Source organism: Xenia sp. Carnegie-2017, unplaced genomic scaffold (assembly GCF_021976095.1).
Source record: "Xenia sp. Carnegie-2017 unplaced genomic scaffold, XeniaSp_v1 HiC_scaffold_20, whole genome shotgun sequence".
Classification (NCBI taxonomy): domain Eukaryota; kingdom Metazoa; phylum Cnidaria; class Anthozoa; order Malacalcyonacea; family Xeniidae; genus Xenia; species Xenia sp. Carnegie-2017.
The window spans coordinates 10,324,187-10,343,629 of record NW_025813483.1 but is presented as its reverse complement, the minus strand read 5'-3'; the positions used below and the strand labels follow the sequence as shown (position 1 = coordinate 10,343,629).

General features: G+C 38.2%; 1 protein-coding gene across 2 annotated transcripts; it reads left to right on the top strand.

Annotated features, from left to right (window-relative positions):
* Positions 1 to 47: 47 nt before the first annotated feature.
* Positions 48 to 18,868, top strand: LOC124441377. Of its 2 annotated transcripts, XM_046991832.1 has the most exons (21): positions 48 to 1,416; positions 4,033 to 4,227; positions 4,752 to 4,883; positions 5,404 to 5,679; positions 6,445 to 6,698; positions 7,665 to 7,872; positions 8,574 to 8,712; positions 8,982 to 9,067; positions 9,251 to 9,496; positions 10,026 to 10,182; positions 10,466 to 10,722; positions 11,669 to 11,813; positions 12,328 to 12,548; positions 12,950 to 13,076; positions 14,200 to 14,424; positions 14,588 to 14,929; positions 15,438 to 15,880; positions 16,015 to 16,241; positions 16,311 to 16,800; positions 17,244 to 17,477; positions 17,592 to 18,868. In XM_046991832.1, the coding sequence occupies exons 1-21, from the start codon at positions 48 to 50 to the stop codon at positions 17,939 to 17,941; spliced, it is 6,123 nt and encodes a 2,040-aa protein (XP_046847788.1). In that variant the 3' UTR covers positions 17,942 to 18,868. The 2 variants fall into 2 exon arrangements, with proteins under 2 accessions (XP_046847788.1, XP_046847789.1); XM_046991833.1 differs by lacking the exons at positions 17,244 to 17,477; positions 17,592 to 18,868 and having other exon boundaries at positions 16,321 to 16,465.
* Positions 18,869 to 19,443: the final 575 nt, after the last annotated feature.

The following is a 19,443-nucleotide window of genomic DNA, read 5'->3' as shown; positions in this document are numbered from 1 at the left end:
GCCTTGATGTGGGCTGCATTTAGCTTTGTTAACACAAAGGTGGTTCAATGTGTAAGCTTATTAAATCACTGCTTCTGTCACGGCTTTTTGGACTGTTGTACTATTCATCCATGTTTGGATGTTGCTCGTTGTTGAACGACGATTTGAGAAATGCTGCCTTTGCCGATCCGGACTTTAGCCATTCATTTGTTTTGCGATCAAACAACGTAAGTGATTCCTTCAGAGAGATACTGACCGGTCGCAATCAGATGCCATTTCACGTGAGAGTGCATGCCAAGGTACTTAGCGGAGTGAACGCTGGATTTTTCTTTGAAGCTGTTGGTGCTATTCAAGTTTCTGCAGAACCTGAGAATCATCCATTTGGAGGGTTAGTCTTTGCTTACGATAGAAGACGTGTAAGGATATGGGCTCCTTCACTTTTTGAAGATACTGGCTCAAACGGACAAATCATAGTTGTTGGAAAAGACTGGGGTGGTCAAAGTTACAGTCAAACATGTGAGAAAGTACTCGTTGTTGTTCACATTTGGTATACTGGCCCTTCCCCAACATTTCAAGCCAACACAATAGTAAACACGGCCGATCCAAAACATGTCTTTGTAAAAATCAACCATAATCTTGAGCAGATACCAGAACGTGTCATGGTTAGAGTGACACCCTACTCAACCAGTGACTCCACTCCCAATCATGGTTTTTGGTTCAATGGCATAACTGCAAGTCAAAATTCAAAGAAAGAAGGATATGGAGGGGTGATTTTTGCATATGACACAAAAAGTGTTTTGCTGTGGGTTCCCAGCTCTAACACCAAAAGGACAGGCTGCATATTTGTGGGAAACAAATGGGGTCGTGGACGGTATGCGGAGAATACTCAGAAATGCATGGTCCATATTTTTGCATGGGTTTTGAAGTTTCCCGTTCCTTCATTCAAGACCGAATGGTATGCCATGATCTCTCAAGGCAGAAATCCTTATGAAACGTTTTTGGAGGTCAATCACAACTTGAACAAACTGCCACTGCTTGTGGTTGTTCAGGGCCAAATAGGCACTAATGGCCTCATCTTTGAGGGTACAGGAACAGTCATGTCATCTGAAAACAACACCGGAGGCTATGGAGGCATATTGTTTGCCTATGATGAAAACTATGTTCGTGTTTGGTTACCAAAGAGGTACAAGGAGGATACCAGGGGATATGGTATACTGGTGAAAGAGGGTTGGGGGAATGGCCGCATGCTACAGGCTGTCCATAAAGTGTCCATCCGTGTTATTTTGTATTCGTCAATCTGTGATCAAAAGATGCACATGATAACAGATAATGGTAAATGCAAAGCCATGCCTTATAACTCCTTTCAATGGGTTATTGGACCATGGAGCAAGTGTTCAAGTATCTGTGATAAGGGTGTGAATCATCGGAAAATTTTAGGTAAGAATATGAACATACACTCAATTAACGTTGTTGTTACACCCTTGATGTAGGTGGTAAAAAATGAGCAAAAGAATGAGACAGTCTTTATACTATCTAAAATATAAACTAAGATAACGTGTGTCAGTGTAGGTAGTGATGAATGAACAACAGAGAATGAGAACAGTCTTTACACTACCTAAAATATAAACTGAGATAACGTTTGTCAGTGTTGGTAGTGATGAATGAACAAAAGAGAACGAGAATTGTCTTCACACTTCTTAAGATATAAACTAAGATAACGTGTCTCAGTGTAGGTAGTGACGAATAAACAAAAGAGAACGAGAATTGTCTTCACACTTCTTAAGATATAAACTAAGATAACGTGTCTCAGTGTAGGTAGTGACGAATGAACAAAAGAGAACGAGAATTGTCTTCACACTTCTTAAGATATAAACTAAGATAACGTATGTCAGTGTAAGTAGTGACGAATGAACAACAGAGAACGAGAATTGTCTTCACACTTCTTAAGATATAAACTAAGATAACGTGTGTCAGTGTAGGTAGTGACGAATGAACAAAAGAGAACGAGAGAACAGTCTTTACATTACCTAAAATATACACTGAGATAAGGTGTGTCAGTGTAAGTAGTGATGAATGAACAACAGAGAACGAGAATTGTCTTCACACTTCTTAAGATATAAACTTAAATAACGTGTATATGTGTAATTAGTCCGTTGCAATGACGCACTAAAATACAAGCGAACGACAATTGTTATGACTAACACGACAAATTATTTCTTCGCTCCGGTAATTTGCTTTGGAGTAATGCAGCGAATTAATTATTGTTAGTTATCGATAAATTAAAGAGGATGAGAACAGTCTTCACAGTTTCGAATTAAGATAACGTGTGTCGGTGTAGGTAGTGATGAATGAACAATAGGGAACGAAAACAGTCTTTACACTACCTAAATTATAAACTAAGATAACGCGCGTCGGTGTAGGTAGTGATGAATGATTTTACTGATTAGATCTGTCTTTACACAGTTTTAGTCAAATGTCAGTTGATTCACCGAGAATTTGTTTGTTTGCATGTTTGTGCAGGAAATCCATATATGCGGTATTTTGAACCCCCATTGTAGTGCAAATCAAACCAATATTCTTCACATGCGCAAGTACTTGAGATGTTTCAGCCGCATGTATATTGCTATAATTCCTGCGTATAAGTTGTGAATGGAAAGATTGAAAGAAATTCAAAACACGAAATTGTTGAAGTGGTATCATACGTTTTGTAGAAGTTTATTCGCTACGTTCTTTTCGGATAAATTTACAAGAACTATCTCAATATCGAATACAAATATCACACAATTACCGGAAATACATCCTCAATAGTAATTCCTTGTTTTTCATCTGCTTTTATTTTATTTTCGATTGCGCACGAATTTTTTCTCACCACGCACAAAGCGAAATTTTAAAATAGACCGTGTAGTTTGTCTTACTTTAATGTGATGTAAGTTAAATTGTATTGGCCTTGCGATATCGGCCATGATTGGTGGAAAAGCGTAGATGCAGTTCGGATTCTCCCTCTTCACTAAAGAGCATACACTTATAACACAATGTGAAACATGTGGAATCTATGTTTGTGTTTAAGTACAGAAGCACCTTCAGGTCAGATGTCTTTATGTAGGCATGAAGATATCTTGTTATCTATCCTTTATGTCCGTCTTATAAACATTTTAAACACTTGCGTAAACAACCCCATAGTTGGCAAGTTTTAGAGAGACTCGACCGTCCACACTAACGCGGACTCGTTATGAAGTCAACAAAACACAATACTCAAAATAAACATGGCATGATTTAAGAATATTTGCTTCTATTTTATTATTAATCCACTGTTAGGAAGAAGATCTCGCTCTTTTCGATAATTTGTTAATCATATTTAGGTTCAAAGCGTGAGGTGGCACAATTTTTTTTTTGCAATCTTTTGTCACCAAAACTTTGTTAAAGCACGAGCAAAACTTCTAAACATGTCTCGCAAGGCTTTCAGTACAGATTAAACGCACCGAAAACGATAGGGTGGACGGGGATCAATTGATGCGTTCTCCATAAACGAATCTGTATACTTTTGAATCCGTGTTCAGTGTAGACGGGCCGTTAGTCTTTCTCTACTACCAAATGCTTTGGGCGATCTGGTCGAAATCTTTGCTCGAGAGTAAGAACCAGTTTGCGAAGGATTCTTAGCAAACATTGCTTGGATTTTAATCACACGTTTGTAGCACAGCAAAGTATTGTCGGGCAACAAGACGAGTCATGTGATTTACATTGAACAGTTGGATAAATGGTCGTGCACTTAGCCACTGATGCTCTCACTTTTGAAAAATATTAGTCGACACGCACGTTTTACTGCATAACAAAACTGCACGTAATCATCCGTGAACGCACAATATATTTGGCATGCCCTGCCTATACTTTGTGTGAAATATTCCGTGTATATTGAAGTAGATTTTTGAAAATGAATGATTTCGATTCTTCACGAAGACTTTATATACAATGTAAAAGGGGCGACTCGCTCTTCATAAGAGAACCTTCATAGTGTTTCTTGTGGTAAAACGTCTCGTATGTTTGTTTCGCTCCTAGGTTGCAGCGTGTCCACGAGGGAAACTGTTTTGGAATGCGATTTTGCCAGAGACATGTGCGGATGGCACTCCTTGCCAATCAAGAGTTGGTCACGTGTTAAGAATACAATCGTCAATGCCTCCGATAACTTTGGTTGGAATCTGCCAAATGATTTTTTCTACATCTACACGCTTTCTCTGCACTCCGAATTTCCAGGTAAAAACCAACAGATTCGCGTTTAAAGCCTCTCAACACGTTGCTCACAAATCGACTTTCGCATCCCTTAACACGTGAAAAGTGGAAAGGGAAAATTCGTTTTTCTCGTATAAAGAACAAGGGACTGATATCTTTTAGTTAATATAAACCGTTCGTTCGTTCATTCATTCTGTCATTCATTCCTTCATTCATTCATTCACTCATTCATTCATTCATTCATTCATTCATTCATTCATTCATTCACTCATTCACTCATTCATTCATTCATTCACTCATTCATTCATTCATTCATTCATTCATTCATTCATTCATTCATTCATTCATTCATTCATTCATTCATTCATTCATTCATTCAAGTCCTCCTTTCTAAAGACGTTTATATACGTCCTAGCATTAGTCATTTGCCGGTTTTTGGTGATCATGTAATCATGAGATTATATATATATATATATATATATATATATAGGAACAACACTTTCTACTTCCATTCTTATTCTACTCAATGGTTATCTCTGCTTTTTCAGTGAGGTTTCTCAGTCCAAAGTTTTCGCCTCGTCGTTTCTGTACCCTCTCTTTTGCATATAAAATGTTTGGAATTCCACGTGCAAATCTCACGATTCTCGTATTGGAGGACGATGACATAGCCAAACATACCGGTGAGTTATTTGCTATCCGGAGTCGGTTGCATGAAGCTCGAAATGCCCCATTCATACTTCACGATAATGAAACTTCATTATCTTTTGGGGTTTAAAGTTTTATTTTATCAGTTCCACTGTTCAAATCGTAGCTTTTTGCCTTCAAAGAGGTATTTAATACCGAGGACTGTCTAAAATGAATAACCCTATATCTACCGATCGTGTAAAAATGAGCAGCGTTTGAAGTTTATATTTACAACTCTTTAATGATTTGACATGGAATAACTCATACATAACGTGTTATTGTTGTGCCTATTTGAAATTGTTTTAGCGCTAACATGCTATGGGCATGGGATTATCATGTTCGGAAACTTCTACTAAGTGGGTGTTGTGTTTGTGATGATTAGTGTTGGTTTGGATGATCTACATCTACAAACATTAGTGCTATTTTGTGTGATGTGGGTACTGAATTCCAGGTCTACTGCCTTGAAATTTTCATATTGCTCATACATAAAGAGCACTATTGTTTTAAAATCCTCAGAGTGGACGATGCGAGATGATCAAGGCGAAGACTTTTGGCGTCGGGGTTTTCTAAAGTTATCAAAATATCCTCGGCTTACTGGCGTCATCTTTCAATTCATCCTTGCTGATAAGTCAACGTCGAACCATCATTACTCTCGTGGACACGTTAGCATTGACGATATACAGTTGGTGTGTGAAAAAAGAGGAAGGATCACGACGGATGCAAAAGTGTGCGTGAAACGCAAGATCCCTTCTGCCGGATGTCTTCATCCTGCCAACCTGCCAAATGTTAAAGGTTTGTTGATGCACTTAGTCTTTAGGCTGCTGTTTATGGTATCTTGATGTCTTAATATATATTTGATGTTATTGCGGATTGAACACGTGTTAACCATCGACTTGTCCTAAAGTGCATGCTTAATTTTAGTGTTTGCGTGTTAAACTTGTATCCTTATGTAGTCCAATCTAGTGTCTTCGTCAAGAGTGAACGTACGTTAAAATTTGAGTCCTTATATACGTACCTCTGTCTAGTGTCTTCATCGGGAGTGATCTGATGTCGAAACTTGAGTATTACTCCAATCCAATGTCTTCTACAGTAATATCTACCATTGCAACTTTACTTTTTTACACTCCAATATAGTATTTTCATCAGAAGTAATCTGATATTGAAACTTGATTCCTGATAAAACACGATCTATTGCTTTTATCTGGAGCAGTAGCAAAGCCTACACGATCTTTTTCTCCTGCAAATTTGTAAGCAAAATTATTTTTCATTTCTTTAGAAAATCAATTCCATTTATTGTTTTCGAGTGGTTGAAAACAAAAATATTTACATAGTCCAAGACGGACTGGCTTTGCTACTGGTTTACACTGATACTGATCTGCAGTGATTTGATGTCGAAACTTGGCTCCTTGTGTGCTTAAGTCTCATTGGGAATTCCAATTCAATTTCCATAATTGCGTTTGAATTCCAATTCAATTTTCATGATTCAATTTCCAGATACTGCTTTCCTGAATGAGCTCTATTCCCATAGTTGAAACATGACGTTGTTATGTCTTTAAGGTCCTGCGTATGGCACAGTTACTGCAATGAGTAAGCAAGTTTATGTCGTGGCCAGCGGTCGCTATGGGGACCTTATAGGTAGCTATGACTTTCAGATTCATCATGCTGGAGAATATGCTCTATGGCTTGTTGCATACGGGACATCACCGAGCGACAACGGCGTAACATTTAAGATTGACAATGATGAAGATGTACATTGGCATACCATTTTCATTGATATGGGACGGCCTATGTGGCAACAATTTGTTCACGAGGTATAAAGTTCTAGTTCTCGTTCTCTGTTGTTGCTTCATTCATTACTACTTACACTGTCACACGTTATCTTAGTTTATATTTTAGATAGTGTAAAGACTGTTCTCGTTCTCTGTTGTTCCGTCATTCATCACTACTTACACTGTCACACGTTATCTTAGTTTATATTTTACATAGTGTAAAGACTGTTCTTGTTCTCTGTTGTTCATTCATCGCTACCTACGCTGACACACGTTATCTTAGTTTATATTTTAAATAGTGTAAAGACTGTTCTTGTTCTCTGTTGTTCATTCATCACTACCTACGCTGACACACGTTATCTTTGTTTATATTTTAAATAGTGTAAAGACTGTTCTTGTTCTCTGTTGTTCATTCATCACTACCTACACTGACACACGTTATCTTAGTTTATATTTTAGCTACATAGTGTAAAGACTGTTCTTGTTCTCTGCTGTTCATTCATCACTACTTACCCTGACACACGTTATCTTAGTTTATATTTTACATAGTGTTAAGACTGTTCTCGTTTTCTGTTGTTCATTTATCACTACCTACACGGACACACGTTATCTTAGTTTATATTTGAGATAGTGTAAAGATTGTTCTTGTTCTCTGTTGTTCATTCATCACTATCTACAATGACACACGTTATCTTATAGTTTATTTTTTAGCTTACATTACGTATAAAATAAACCATAGTCCAAAAAGGACATCTTGTAAACTTAAATTAAAGTTATAAAACAAGACAATTAAAACTGCAATATTTCGGTTTTATTGCAAAACCACCACAAGACAGAATGATGGTTTTGCTATAAAACCGAAGTATTGCAGTTTTAATTGTCTTGTTTTATAACTTTAATTTAAGTTTCCAAGATGTCCTTTTTCGTATTATGTTTATTTTATATTTGATGAAATTGTCGTCTTGTCGAGGATTACTTATAACATTACTGATATTTTATTTCTTTCAGACATTCGCTCTCAGGGCAGGAGTCCACACAGTTCACTTTTCGCAAATGGAAAAGAACTTTCGCTTCAGTCATGTTTCGCTTCTTCCCAAAGAACTGCATACCTGGGTGCCTCTTGGAATTCAAAATCGTTTCATCCCCGACTCTTTTTTAAGCGCGTTCCCACCCGCCGGTTTGCCTGATCCAAAGTTTGCGCGGTTAAACGGTTATGGTGAGCTTTTCTACCTGCATGCTATATGCATATATATTTTGAAAAGATTTGTAAAGAAAACATTTATATATATATATGATCGTTTGATACACTGCCCTTTGGCCCAATGCTAACTCGAATACGGCTTTTTCGTTTACTGTCCACGTGATGATGAGGTTTGGGATGGAGAGAACGGGGTCTTGTTCTCATTGCTGTCTATTGTTAAAATTCATCACTACCTACACTGAAAAACGTCATCTTAGTTGATAATTTAGCTAGTTTAAAAACTGTTTTCGTTTTCTGTTGTTCATTCATCACTACCTACACTGAAACACGTTATCTTAGTTTATATTTTAGGTATTGTACAGGCTGTTCTCGTTTAAAGCTAGCGTAGTTTTAATTTTAGTCTGCATGTCTATAATGATTGTTCCCGTTCTTTGCTGTTCTTTTATTCATCACTATTTACACTGACACACATTAATGCTACATTGAACAGTCTTTACACTATCTAAAATATAAAGTAAGAAAACGAATGTCAGTGTAGATAGTGATGAATGAACAACAGAAAACGAGAACCAACTTTATACTGCATAAAATATAAACTAAGATAACGTGTGTCAATGTAATTAGTGATGAATGAACAACAGAGAACGAGAACATTATTTCTCTACATAAAATATAAAACGATGATGAAATGTCCAAAACATGGTGTATTTTTCCAGATGCGTGGTGCTCGTCTGATCACAATGCTGGTTATGTACGTCTAGAAATAACTCTCCCACAGCTCGCTCTGGTTTCACGCATAGCTGTGCAAGGCGGGGACCGAATCATGCGAAAGACCAGTAGTTACTGGGTGTCATAGTAAGTTGCTTTTACATTATAAGTGGAATGATTTTGACTCGATTTTTGATTTGTTTCTTAGATCGAAATCTTGTCTTGTGATTCGTTATTACTATATTTTTCAACACACTTCCCGATTTGTCCTTGCAATCAACACTCGTACATAATAATGCCAGCGTATGAATTTGATTCCATAATTGACAGCAGTATAAGTGGGCAGAGTTATATATTTGTCCTCGCAATCAGCAGCAGTATAAGAATGCATTGCTCTGTATTTATCTTGTTTGTAGTTTCTACATGAAAGTATCAGTGGATGGAGAACACTCCTCTTGGTACCGTGCGTCTCCACGCAGAAAAGGTTTCCATGCGAATTCAGGTATAATTGCTTCATATCGTTTCATATGAAGTTGTTCTTGAAATATTCGACGATCTTTTTTCGCGGATGTTAGACTTTTCCTCACCACTGTCTTTCCAGATGTAGGCCGCCACCTCGGTTTACGGTCGAGTTTAATTATATAGCTATTGAAGTTTGTGTCGATGAAATTTTGTACTGTTTAAGATTCAAGTGGCATCGTTGAACACGAGCTTCCATTTGCCGTCCTCGCCAAGAAGATCATGATCTTTCCATACAAATGGGCGAACTGGATCTGTATGAGAACAGAGCTGTATGGCATTTATATGACGGATAACATGTGCGCTGCAGCTGATGGGGAAACTGTGACGGCACGGGAGTGTCGAGGTGATAGAAATTGTAGCCTCAATGCCGATTGCAAACCACTGACAAACGACAGCATCATCAAAACAGGTAGGTGCGGTGATGTAAAAACATTTCGCTGTGAGAAAATTTTTGTGAGAATCGACCACTCTCGATTTGTATCAGTTCGTGATCAAGGTTTCTTCTTGCTTACTTTGATCGTGACGATTAATTTTGGGAAATTTTCACAAATGCATGTCGATTCGAATGTCGTTCTTTATGAAACATTTATGTTTCTTTAAAATACAGACATCTCTCACTAATGCAGGCTTATCTTTACAACACAGACTTCTCTCTGTAATACTGTCATCTCTCTCTAATACAGATATTCGTCTCTAATACAGACATCTCTCTCTCACACACTTTCTAACACAGACATTTCTTTCTAATGCAGATCTCTCTCTAATACAGAATACCTCTTTAATGTATATCTCTCTCTCATTTTGATCTACATTTTAGTCTTATAGAACCGCATCTCTTTAGTAAAGACAAGTCTCTGAAAAATTTCTTTTTGAATGATCATTTTTATTCCCACCAGAAATCCTCTCCAATACATTTATCTATTATTCATCTTTAATAGCTTTGCAAGATGGTTTAAGCATGCGCGAAGTGTGTCATTGTCATGATGGTTACCATGGAGACAGCTGTCAGCACGTGGGATGCCAGCCGAATCCATGCCATCACAAAGGAAAGTGTGTAATGACGGTGTCGAACTTCACATGTAAATGTAAAACGGGGTATGTGCCAATCAATGTTTTTATTTTATAATGGAAATGGTTCACGGGATTAATGTTCAAAAAGATTTGTCGTACTTTGTGCAATAACTTTAAATTTTAGTTATTTGTCGGCGGATGAGTTACAGCTGCTCAAAAATATTTTGACGTAACTTAAATCGACCGTAGCAGTCAGCCACAGTTTGCCACAGTAAAAATCAAAACCTTTGCCGATCCCTTGTTTAATGTACTCAACTCAACAGGTGTTATTGATGAACATTTCCATTGAAGATAGTCTTTCTTGCAGATACCACGGTCGTTTGTGTCAGTGGCCGTGTCCAGTTGGAAAATATGGTAAAAACTGCACGCAAGCTTGTCAATGTAGTCGTCATGGTAGCTGTAACATTGTCACTGGTCATTGCGCATGCGAGCCCGGTTACTATGGATTGCGATGTGAACGCAGGTGCCCTCGTGGTTATTTTGGAGTGGACTGTCGAGAGAAATGTCAGTGTGTCAATGATGCTGGTTGCGACAATGTTAATGGAACTTGTAACTGTTCCACAGGTGGGATTCTTTTTTAATATCGTTTTTGCTCTATAAAGATCTCAATACTCTTTGTTGATGATGTTCGAAATTATATAATTGTTACATAATAATGCGAACACTCTTTTTTACAGTTTACACAATCTTGATACTAGTACTCGCGTTTTATCAAGTGAACGTATTCACGACAAAAAAGTCGACGCAATCATCGTATGTCGAGCAGAAAAACTGTACCACGTTTTAAACTCAAGTTGAAGACGTGTTTTTGTAGATTTGGCTTAAACACTAAGCTCGAGTTAATGAATTACTTTAAGAAAAAGGCGTGACTCAATGTTCGCAACATTGGTCGAGTTGAGAGCAATTCATTGCATAAAATAAAAAAAACCACCAGTTAAAGACATATTTCCTTTCAAATTTTATCTATGGGTCTTTAAAGAATTGAATCTTCGCTTGGAGTTTGAAGCATTGTTGATTCACTGTGTTTCATTGCACTATTGCATTGTTTTTTCAATGTTGAGGTGTAAGTCAGGAATATTGATTTGAATCAAAAGCGAATATTATCATCTTCGTATTTTGAAAGCTCAAATTTTGACTTAGCAAGATGATGTTCTAGAGAGTTTGCTTCGTATTATAGTTCGTTGCCTTGTCTGCTGGAAAAAAATTTGCATTTTAATCTTGTAAAATAACCCACATTAGGCATAAAGTCAATTATTTGAACCCAGAAGTTTCGTTACATGTTTATAGATTTAGATCATCTCTTTCGGTGCAGTCCCGAGAAGAACTGTTGGTGTTGGTATTCACTACGTTAAGACAGAGTCCAGGGAATCTGAAGATGACTACCGCTGAAGTTGTCGATACGTCAATCTATACCAACACCAACAGTCCATCTTAGGACTGCACTAACCTGGACGATGAGCATCTTAAAACATGTATTTTACTGGTATTTTAACTATTATCATATTTTTAGGTTGGACTGGAGAATTTTGTGACCAGCCGTGTGAGAATGGCACGTGGGGGTTGCACTGTGAAATGGTATGCCATTGCTCTGAAAACGCCTTGTCATGTGATCCTATGACCGGTGAATGTGTGTGTCAGCCTGGAGCGAGGGGAAAGTATGTAAATTATATTTTGAATATATCTGAACTTAGGCATATTTTGATATACTATGAGTCATGGTCTGACTTCGATACTGGTGTACTTGTTGTACTTTACTCTGTTCTATATGTTATGTTTGGTCTGATTTTGAAGCTAGAGATTTTATATACGTACTCGTGTCTTTAACTAGAGTGATCTGATGCTGATTTGAGTCGTTATACACTCTAGTTTAGTGCCTTCATTAGGAGTGTTCTGATTTGGCAATTTTAATCGTTGTATACTCCAAGCTGTTGCCCTCATCAGAAGTGATGTAATGCTTGAACTTGAGTCTTTATATTCGCCAGTCTACTGTCTTGATCAGAAGTGATCTGATGTTGAAATCCGAATTCTTATATACACCAGTCTATTGTGTCTTCATCAGGAAAATCTCATAATGAAAATTCAATGCATTAAATACTTCAATCTAGTGCCTTGTCAGTATTGTCATGACAACTTTACTCGCTAAACCTTTACTCCTTTTGTTAATGACAGAACGTGCGATGAGAAGTGTCCTTTTGGTACCTATGGTCTAGATTGTTCTGGTGTCTGTCAATGTAGTGTTCATGGTGTTTGTAATGTCACCGATGGCAGTTGTACTTGCGTATCTCCCGGCTTTACTGGCGTTCTATGTGACCAACACTGCTCAAATGGTTTCTATGGTCTTCAGTGTAAAGAGAGATGTCGTTGTGCCTCCAATGCCGAATGCGATTTTGGTGAGGATGTGTGTATATTGATATATTTAATATGTTATCTGAAATTTAAATACCTGCTCGAACTACCATTATCCATTTTTGATAATCTGAAACCAGATGTGTGAAATCACGGTCAAGAGAAAACATAAGCCATCGTCGTCTATCGTTAGTTTCGAATTTTGGCTCGTAATTTACCTGATGAGACGGCTGATGTTACTATTATTCAACTCAAAATATTCAATCAGTAAAATAACTTTATAGAAAACGATAAATGCAGTTGGTTATTTTACTCATCAGATCCTCCAGTGCAATCGCAGAGATATTATCAGTTACTTCTTTAATGGAATTTTATATTCACGTATCTCTTATGAGATGCTTACTTTTTAAAACGACTGACGTATCGATACCGTCGACATTTTTAGTTTCCGGTATGTGTATGTGTGGCAATGGTTTTTATGGTAGTAACTGCTCTCGACCTTGTCAACCTGGTCGTTGGGGTGCTGGTTGCCGACACGTTTGTGGTTGTAAAAATAACGCTACATGTGACAGGTATGGCCTTTGGTGTATGGTTTTATCTTTTTTGATGTATAGGTATAGAGGGTTGTTATCAACCAATCATTCTACATGTCACGCGTGAAATTTAGTGATCACTTATAACGGTGAAGTTAAGTTATCGATAAATTAAAGAGAATGAGAACAGTCTTCACAGTTTCGAACTACGATAACGTGTGTCAGTGTAGGTAGTGATGAATGAACAACAGAGAACAAGAACAGTCATTACACTACCTAAAATATAAACTAAGATAACTTGTGTCAGTGTAGATAGTGATGAATGAACAACAGAGAACAAGAGCAGTCATCACACTACCTAAAATATTAGATGAGGTAACGTGCGTCAGTGTAGGTGTGATGTTTGAAGTACAGAGAACGACAACAGTCTTAACACTGCACAAAATTCTGAGATTGAAGAATGACCTCAAAAAAGCACACAAAAATCAAAGCAGAAAATAAAGTGATGTCATTCGGGAACTATTTACGAATGAAGTCATGATAAAGTCATCAACTTCCAACGAGATGGATAAAATAAACATTATGAAACGCGTGCGCTGATTGGTCTAGAGCTGTGTTTGCATTAGCAAAACCTCTTCAGCAGGTGCAACCCTCGATCTTCGGCCTTGGGCTTGCACCGTCTGCTCTTGAGTTCTCCCAAAGGTCTCCTCGGTTTGCATAAGCCTGTGCAAACACAGTAAACATCTTTTCTTTCTTAAGTATATCACTCGAATGGATTTTGTGCATTGTATGTGCGACTCAACAATGAAGAAATATCGCTGGTTTTATGCGGGGTTTTTGCAAATTTAATGGCGTCATCAGTCGCATGAAATACAAACATCTACAAAAATGCTCTCAGGCTTTAAATAAATACTAGCAACCTAAAGTTTTGATGGATGTGCTTAAAGGTTTGGCTAAGCACTTCCTTCGTTTGAGCATTTGCCTTGTCTATATGATTGAACAACAGAAATGAGAACAGTGTATACACTACACAAAGTATACACTGAGATAGTGATAAATGAAAAAGAGAGAACAATACAGATTTTTCATCACCTAAACGTATAACGTGTGTTGGTAGCAGTAAATGAAGAGCGAAAATTTTCATTTTGTCAACTGTTTTTAGCATTACCGGTGACTGTGAGTGTAAATCTGGCTGGCATGGTCCGTTCTGCGACAGTAAATGTCCAAACGGCTTGTGGGGCTCATCATGTAACCTCACCTGCGATTGTCAAGGTCGTGGCTTTTGTGATTCTCGTAATGGACAATGTTTGTGTGATCGTGGCTGGACAGGACCGAACTGTACAAATAGATGTCAAAATAACACGCATGGACGAAACTGCCAACAAAAGTAAGAGTTTCTTCGCTTACGGATGGAAGTTTAATGAAGTGTAATTTATGTCAACAAAGAAGAGTTTAGGTCTTTATAATCTGAAGTTTGTCGTAATGGACCTGCTAACCGAAAGATTGATTTTCAAATTTCTGTTTTGTTTTGAAAATATTTATTTTCTTAGATGCTCATGTTTGAATGGTGCGCAATGTGATCCCTTCAATGGCACGTGCACATGTTCACCAGGTTGGTATGGTCGCACCTGTGCGCAGGCCTGTCCCTCCGGTTATTTTGGCAAAGGATGTAACAAGAAATGCGAATGTGCTAATGGAGCGTCGTGTGATCCAGTGCACGGCACGTGTTCGTGTACTGCTGGTTGGAGAGGTAGAAACTGCTCTCGCACCTGTTCATCTGGCTTATTTGGCACCGAATGTGCTCATTCTTGTCGCTGTGGTCATCACGTGGACGTATCGTGTAACCACGTGACTGGAGAATGTTTTTGTGCTGCGGGTTACACTGGTCCTAGGTTAGTAAGTGTTACATGTAACCACGTGACTAGAGAGTTTGTGCTAACATTCAGTACAGTAATAGTGTTCTCTTTGTTTGCGTTGAGTAAAACTTTTCTTCTTTATTGCTTTCCAAAGACTGACACAAAATTATCTTGATCCACAAATCTATCTCTGATTTTGCTTGTTGTTTTTGGTTCATCACATATTCATATTGATGTCAGTCGTTCTATTACCTCGACTTCTGTGGGCAGAACCACTGGGCAGAATTCTTAACCCGATGTTCTATGTTCAATGTTAAATTTCTTCCTGACTCGACTTCTCTGAACTCGATCAATGAGATTTTCCTAACTTGTTTCTTTCCCTTTCTCGAGCTTTGACTTCTTTGTTCGTTCACTACATTTTTCCTTTGACATCAATGTACATCGACTGAAAATAATAGCAATTAGATCCATGCTTTGATTCTTGAAATGACTTGATTATAGTCCATCACATGATTGTTTTTCCAAAACTACGATCTCATTTTAGATGTAGTCGATCGTGCGATCCTGGACGATATGGACTACGATGCCTCAAGACATGCGAATGTCAAAACGATGGCGAATGTCGTCCGAATGATGGTCGGTGCATCTGCTTGGCGGGGTTTATAGGGGATAAATGCGAACACAAGTGCCCTCCAATGACGTTTGGTGTGAACTGTACTGACACTTGCGGTATGTGTGCCCAAAGTCAGTCGTCTTCCTGTGATCACGTGACAGGAAAATGCATCTGCTTACCTGGTTACTATGGCTACCATTGCGAGAATGAATGTCCGGAAGGTAAATACGGTCAGGATTGTGCATTGGACTGCGAGTGCGCAAACGAGGCTTCTTGTCATCACGTGAACGGAACATGTGATTGCACGGAAGGTTTTATTGGAAGAAAATGTGAAAAGCCCTGTCCTCAAGGAAAGTTTGGTGCGAACTGTTTAGGTATGTTTGTATTTTTGCAATGCATTTTTCAATTACATGAGATGAAGTCAAATAACCTATGTCTGTGCAAATGGTGATTTATGAGATCACTCTAGGACTACAGTCACGTGATTAGATATGGATTTTCTTTGTAGGAGTCTGTCTGTGTGAAAACGGTGCGTCATGTGATAAAGTAAATGGGAAATGTCAGTGTCTTTCGGGATTCACAGGGAGTCGTTGTATGGACAAGTGTCCCGACCGTTTATGGGGCATTGAATGTCAAAACAAGTGCTCGTGTGAGTGGAATCAGACAAGGAAATGTCGAGGTGATAACGGGCAATGTCTTTGCCACGATGGCTACAGAGGTGCCACTTGTCAACAGGTACCTCTTGCTATTCACGTGTCTCCATCTTACTTCAATATTTAACACATCTTCCTTTCAATTTATTAGTTCTGCGAAGATGGGACTTATGGTGAAGATTGCAAACATCCTTGCCCGGTTTGTTCCCGACACGTGATCGGCACGTGTTATAAAATTGACGGCCGTTGCCCGTGCTCCCCAGGTTACCGAGGACATTTGTGTGACAGTGATTGCATGCTGAAGAATTATGGAAAGAACTGCGGAAAGCGCTGCGATTGTGATGTTGATCACGTGTGCCATCACGTGACTGGTGCTTGTTATCTAACGCGTGTGGGAAGGTTTCAAATCGTCATCAAGGAAAACTTCACAAATTTCGATGAGATGGTACGGCGAAAACAGTTGAAACTCAATGTTGCCGTTTTGATAGCCAAATACAATAACATGTATGAGGAACTACGTCATCTCTCGAGACGAAGGATTCCGGTCACGTCAATTCATGGAAATATAAGCATCGTCAGCACGCAGATAACGGAAACAATTCAACCTGCAACTAGGCACGACTTTGTTGCACGTATTTTAGGTAAGAAGCGCTTACCTTCACAGCTATCGGCAACATCTGTCTTTCGTTTATAAGCTGCTCAATTTGATCTTAAATTTTCATCTTTGGAGGCTCCGTCAACTTTAATAAATCGATATGGTATTTTTTGTTATCGATAAGTAGATATAATTTGAATACTTCTCACTGTCAAATTCCCTTCGTATATACCAATCTTTTCACGCACGCTAAAAGTAAGTTCATTGCTATAGAAAAGTGCTGTAAACGATAGTAATGTATTACATAACTTTAGTTGCTCGCGATGGAACGCATTGTCCCACTTTGCAAATTGCAATTGCAAGTTATTGTTGAGAATTCGTGATTGAAGTGTAATGTCAGAATCGATGAAGTGTATCTAAAAAAAATTTGTATTTATTGTTGGATATGAAATACAGAATCCTCTCTGTAATTTAAGCTTGTCGTTTCAGATCTCAAACCCGGATTGACATCTGATGGCTCTGAAGAAGTTGTCGCAATTAATATGGTGATGTTCGATGGCGAGATCCTACTTAACGGTAGCATTGTGAAGGATGTGATTTCATGTTTGGATGAAGAAGCTGTAAGCAATATCCTTGGATGTACTTATTATTCCGGGGTGTTGTATTCAGAGAATGCCGTCCCTGGTTCTGTGTACTCTCCGCTGGTAATTGGCGCGAGTGGAGGTAAGACTTGTTGTTTTTTCCTACCTTCTTTATGTCAGGCAATTTCGCATATAAATAGCCAAAAAGATGGCCTTGCGTGGATACTATTTCATGTTCAATGCGTGTCTCATTCAGGTTCTCTTGGCCTGGTGGTTTTGATGATAACATTGTGGTTGTACCGTAAACGTCAGCGGCGTTTGAAGAAAATAAAATCGGAGAAAAAACGGCAAAACGAAGCGGAGATGGAGATAGAGTTGCGAACGCGGGGCATCCGCCATAACGGTTACAGATTGGCTTTCGATAATCCTTACTATGACGTCCTAGCTGCCATGGCTTTGGAGGAGGACGTTGAAGAAGATTACATTAATCCGCTATGTGATCTTGATAGTCTGATGAGTCATCAAGGTAGTGACGAAAGCGTTAGCAGCGTCAACGATTGTAGTATTGACAGAGGCGAGAGTCTACAATCTATATCGTACTGCTGAGGTATTGAAACCGTTGTCTTCATCTTTATGTATCTGTCTCGGCAATACTTATCGTCAAGCAATCGCATGTTGTACAGCTGTTTTTAAAACAGTTCCTATACGAAGTTTGAAATGACCTATTCTGCTCGCTTTCCTCCTTGACAGGTTTTTGAAGCTGTAATTGACCTCTAATTTTAGAGAAGAATGATAATAGCGCTGTTGTCATTGAAACCGAGAATGAAGGCAGCTTTTTGGAAGCTCTTCGATAAAAGTGAGAAACAGTAGTTACCACTCACTGTACGTTTTGATGCAAAACTTATCATCATTACACATTCCATGATAAAGCAACTCCGTATAGGTTTTCTAAATGGTTTTACAGCGCTGTTGTTATTCTAAGTGTTACAGTTTCAAATCACAGTACGCTGGTATGTCTTTATAGAAAGGTTAACCATAGACGTAAATTGGATAAAGCGAGTTTAGTCAATCGATTTTTAAGGCCATTGAGTATTATCAGTTTCAGTGGACTATTGAGCGATGATTTATAGCTTAACTGATGTGCGGGCCATTGCCCCACTAGCAATGCGTCATACAACTGTTGTCCATACATATTGACAGCATTCCACATGTCTGAAGTCAAAAATGGCCTTAAAGTATCAAACTTATCATTTGTGTAAATAGCTTAGTCTGGTTGCTTAAAAAGTAATGCATTTTATATTTATACAGCGTTGATAAACTCGCCCATGGAGATGGGGTATTTAATCTATTTTTGTGTTTAGCAAGACTGTAAATATTCATACGCAAAATTTAATTTCGTTGTTCGCATGTTTTCTTTACAAACCAGTTTATTTTTTTATAAAAAAGTAGAAATATCATGAAAGTTTTGTTACATAGTTGTGTATTTCAAAAAAAATCGAAAATAAAGGAAAGAAGGAGTTTTCAATTTTCCTATTTCTGATGTTTTTTCTATTTTGACATTCAGCTCATCTTCAGAAAAGTCAAAATGGAATATCTTTACATTATTTTTCTGTTCAACTTTTTCACAGTATTGCTCAACTTTCTCAAACTATTTTGTCTCCCCAATACTCTTCATTCCTTCAATACACGATCATCTCCTTTGGTGTGTGACTGCCTGAGATTCGGTACATCCCAAGAGAGATTGATAGCAAGTCAAGAATTCCTTAATGTTGCTTTTTTTCTTCAGCTATCCAGTATCATTTCAGAATTTAGTATGGGATAATCCCTCTGAGCAAGTTTCCTCGGACGTTACTGATGGTCTGTTAAATCGATTTAATAAAGATATAACTGCCTTGCCGTCTTCCTTCTGCTCTGCGTTCAACTGTACGCATGCGCGTATAAGCATACAAAGTCACAAAAACTATGTTGAATTATCCATGGCATAGTAGAGACTGTAGAGTGAGCTGTCTTGCTCTGCTAATTGAGCAGTTTATATTGAGCTCGTATTTTGTACTTTTTTATTATTGCAACCGTTTCTGTTCATTCATGTAATGGCGTGCCGCACTTAA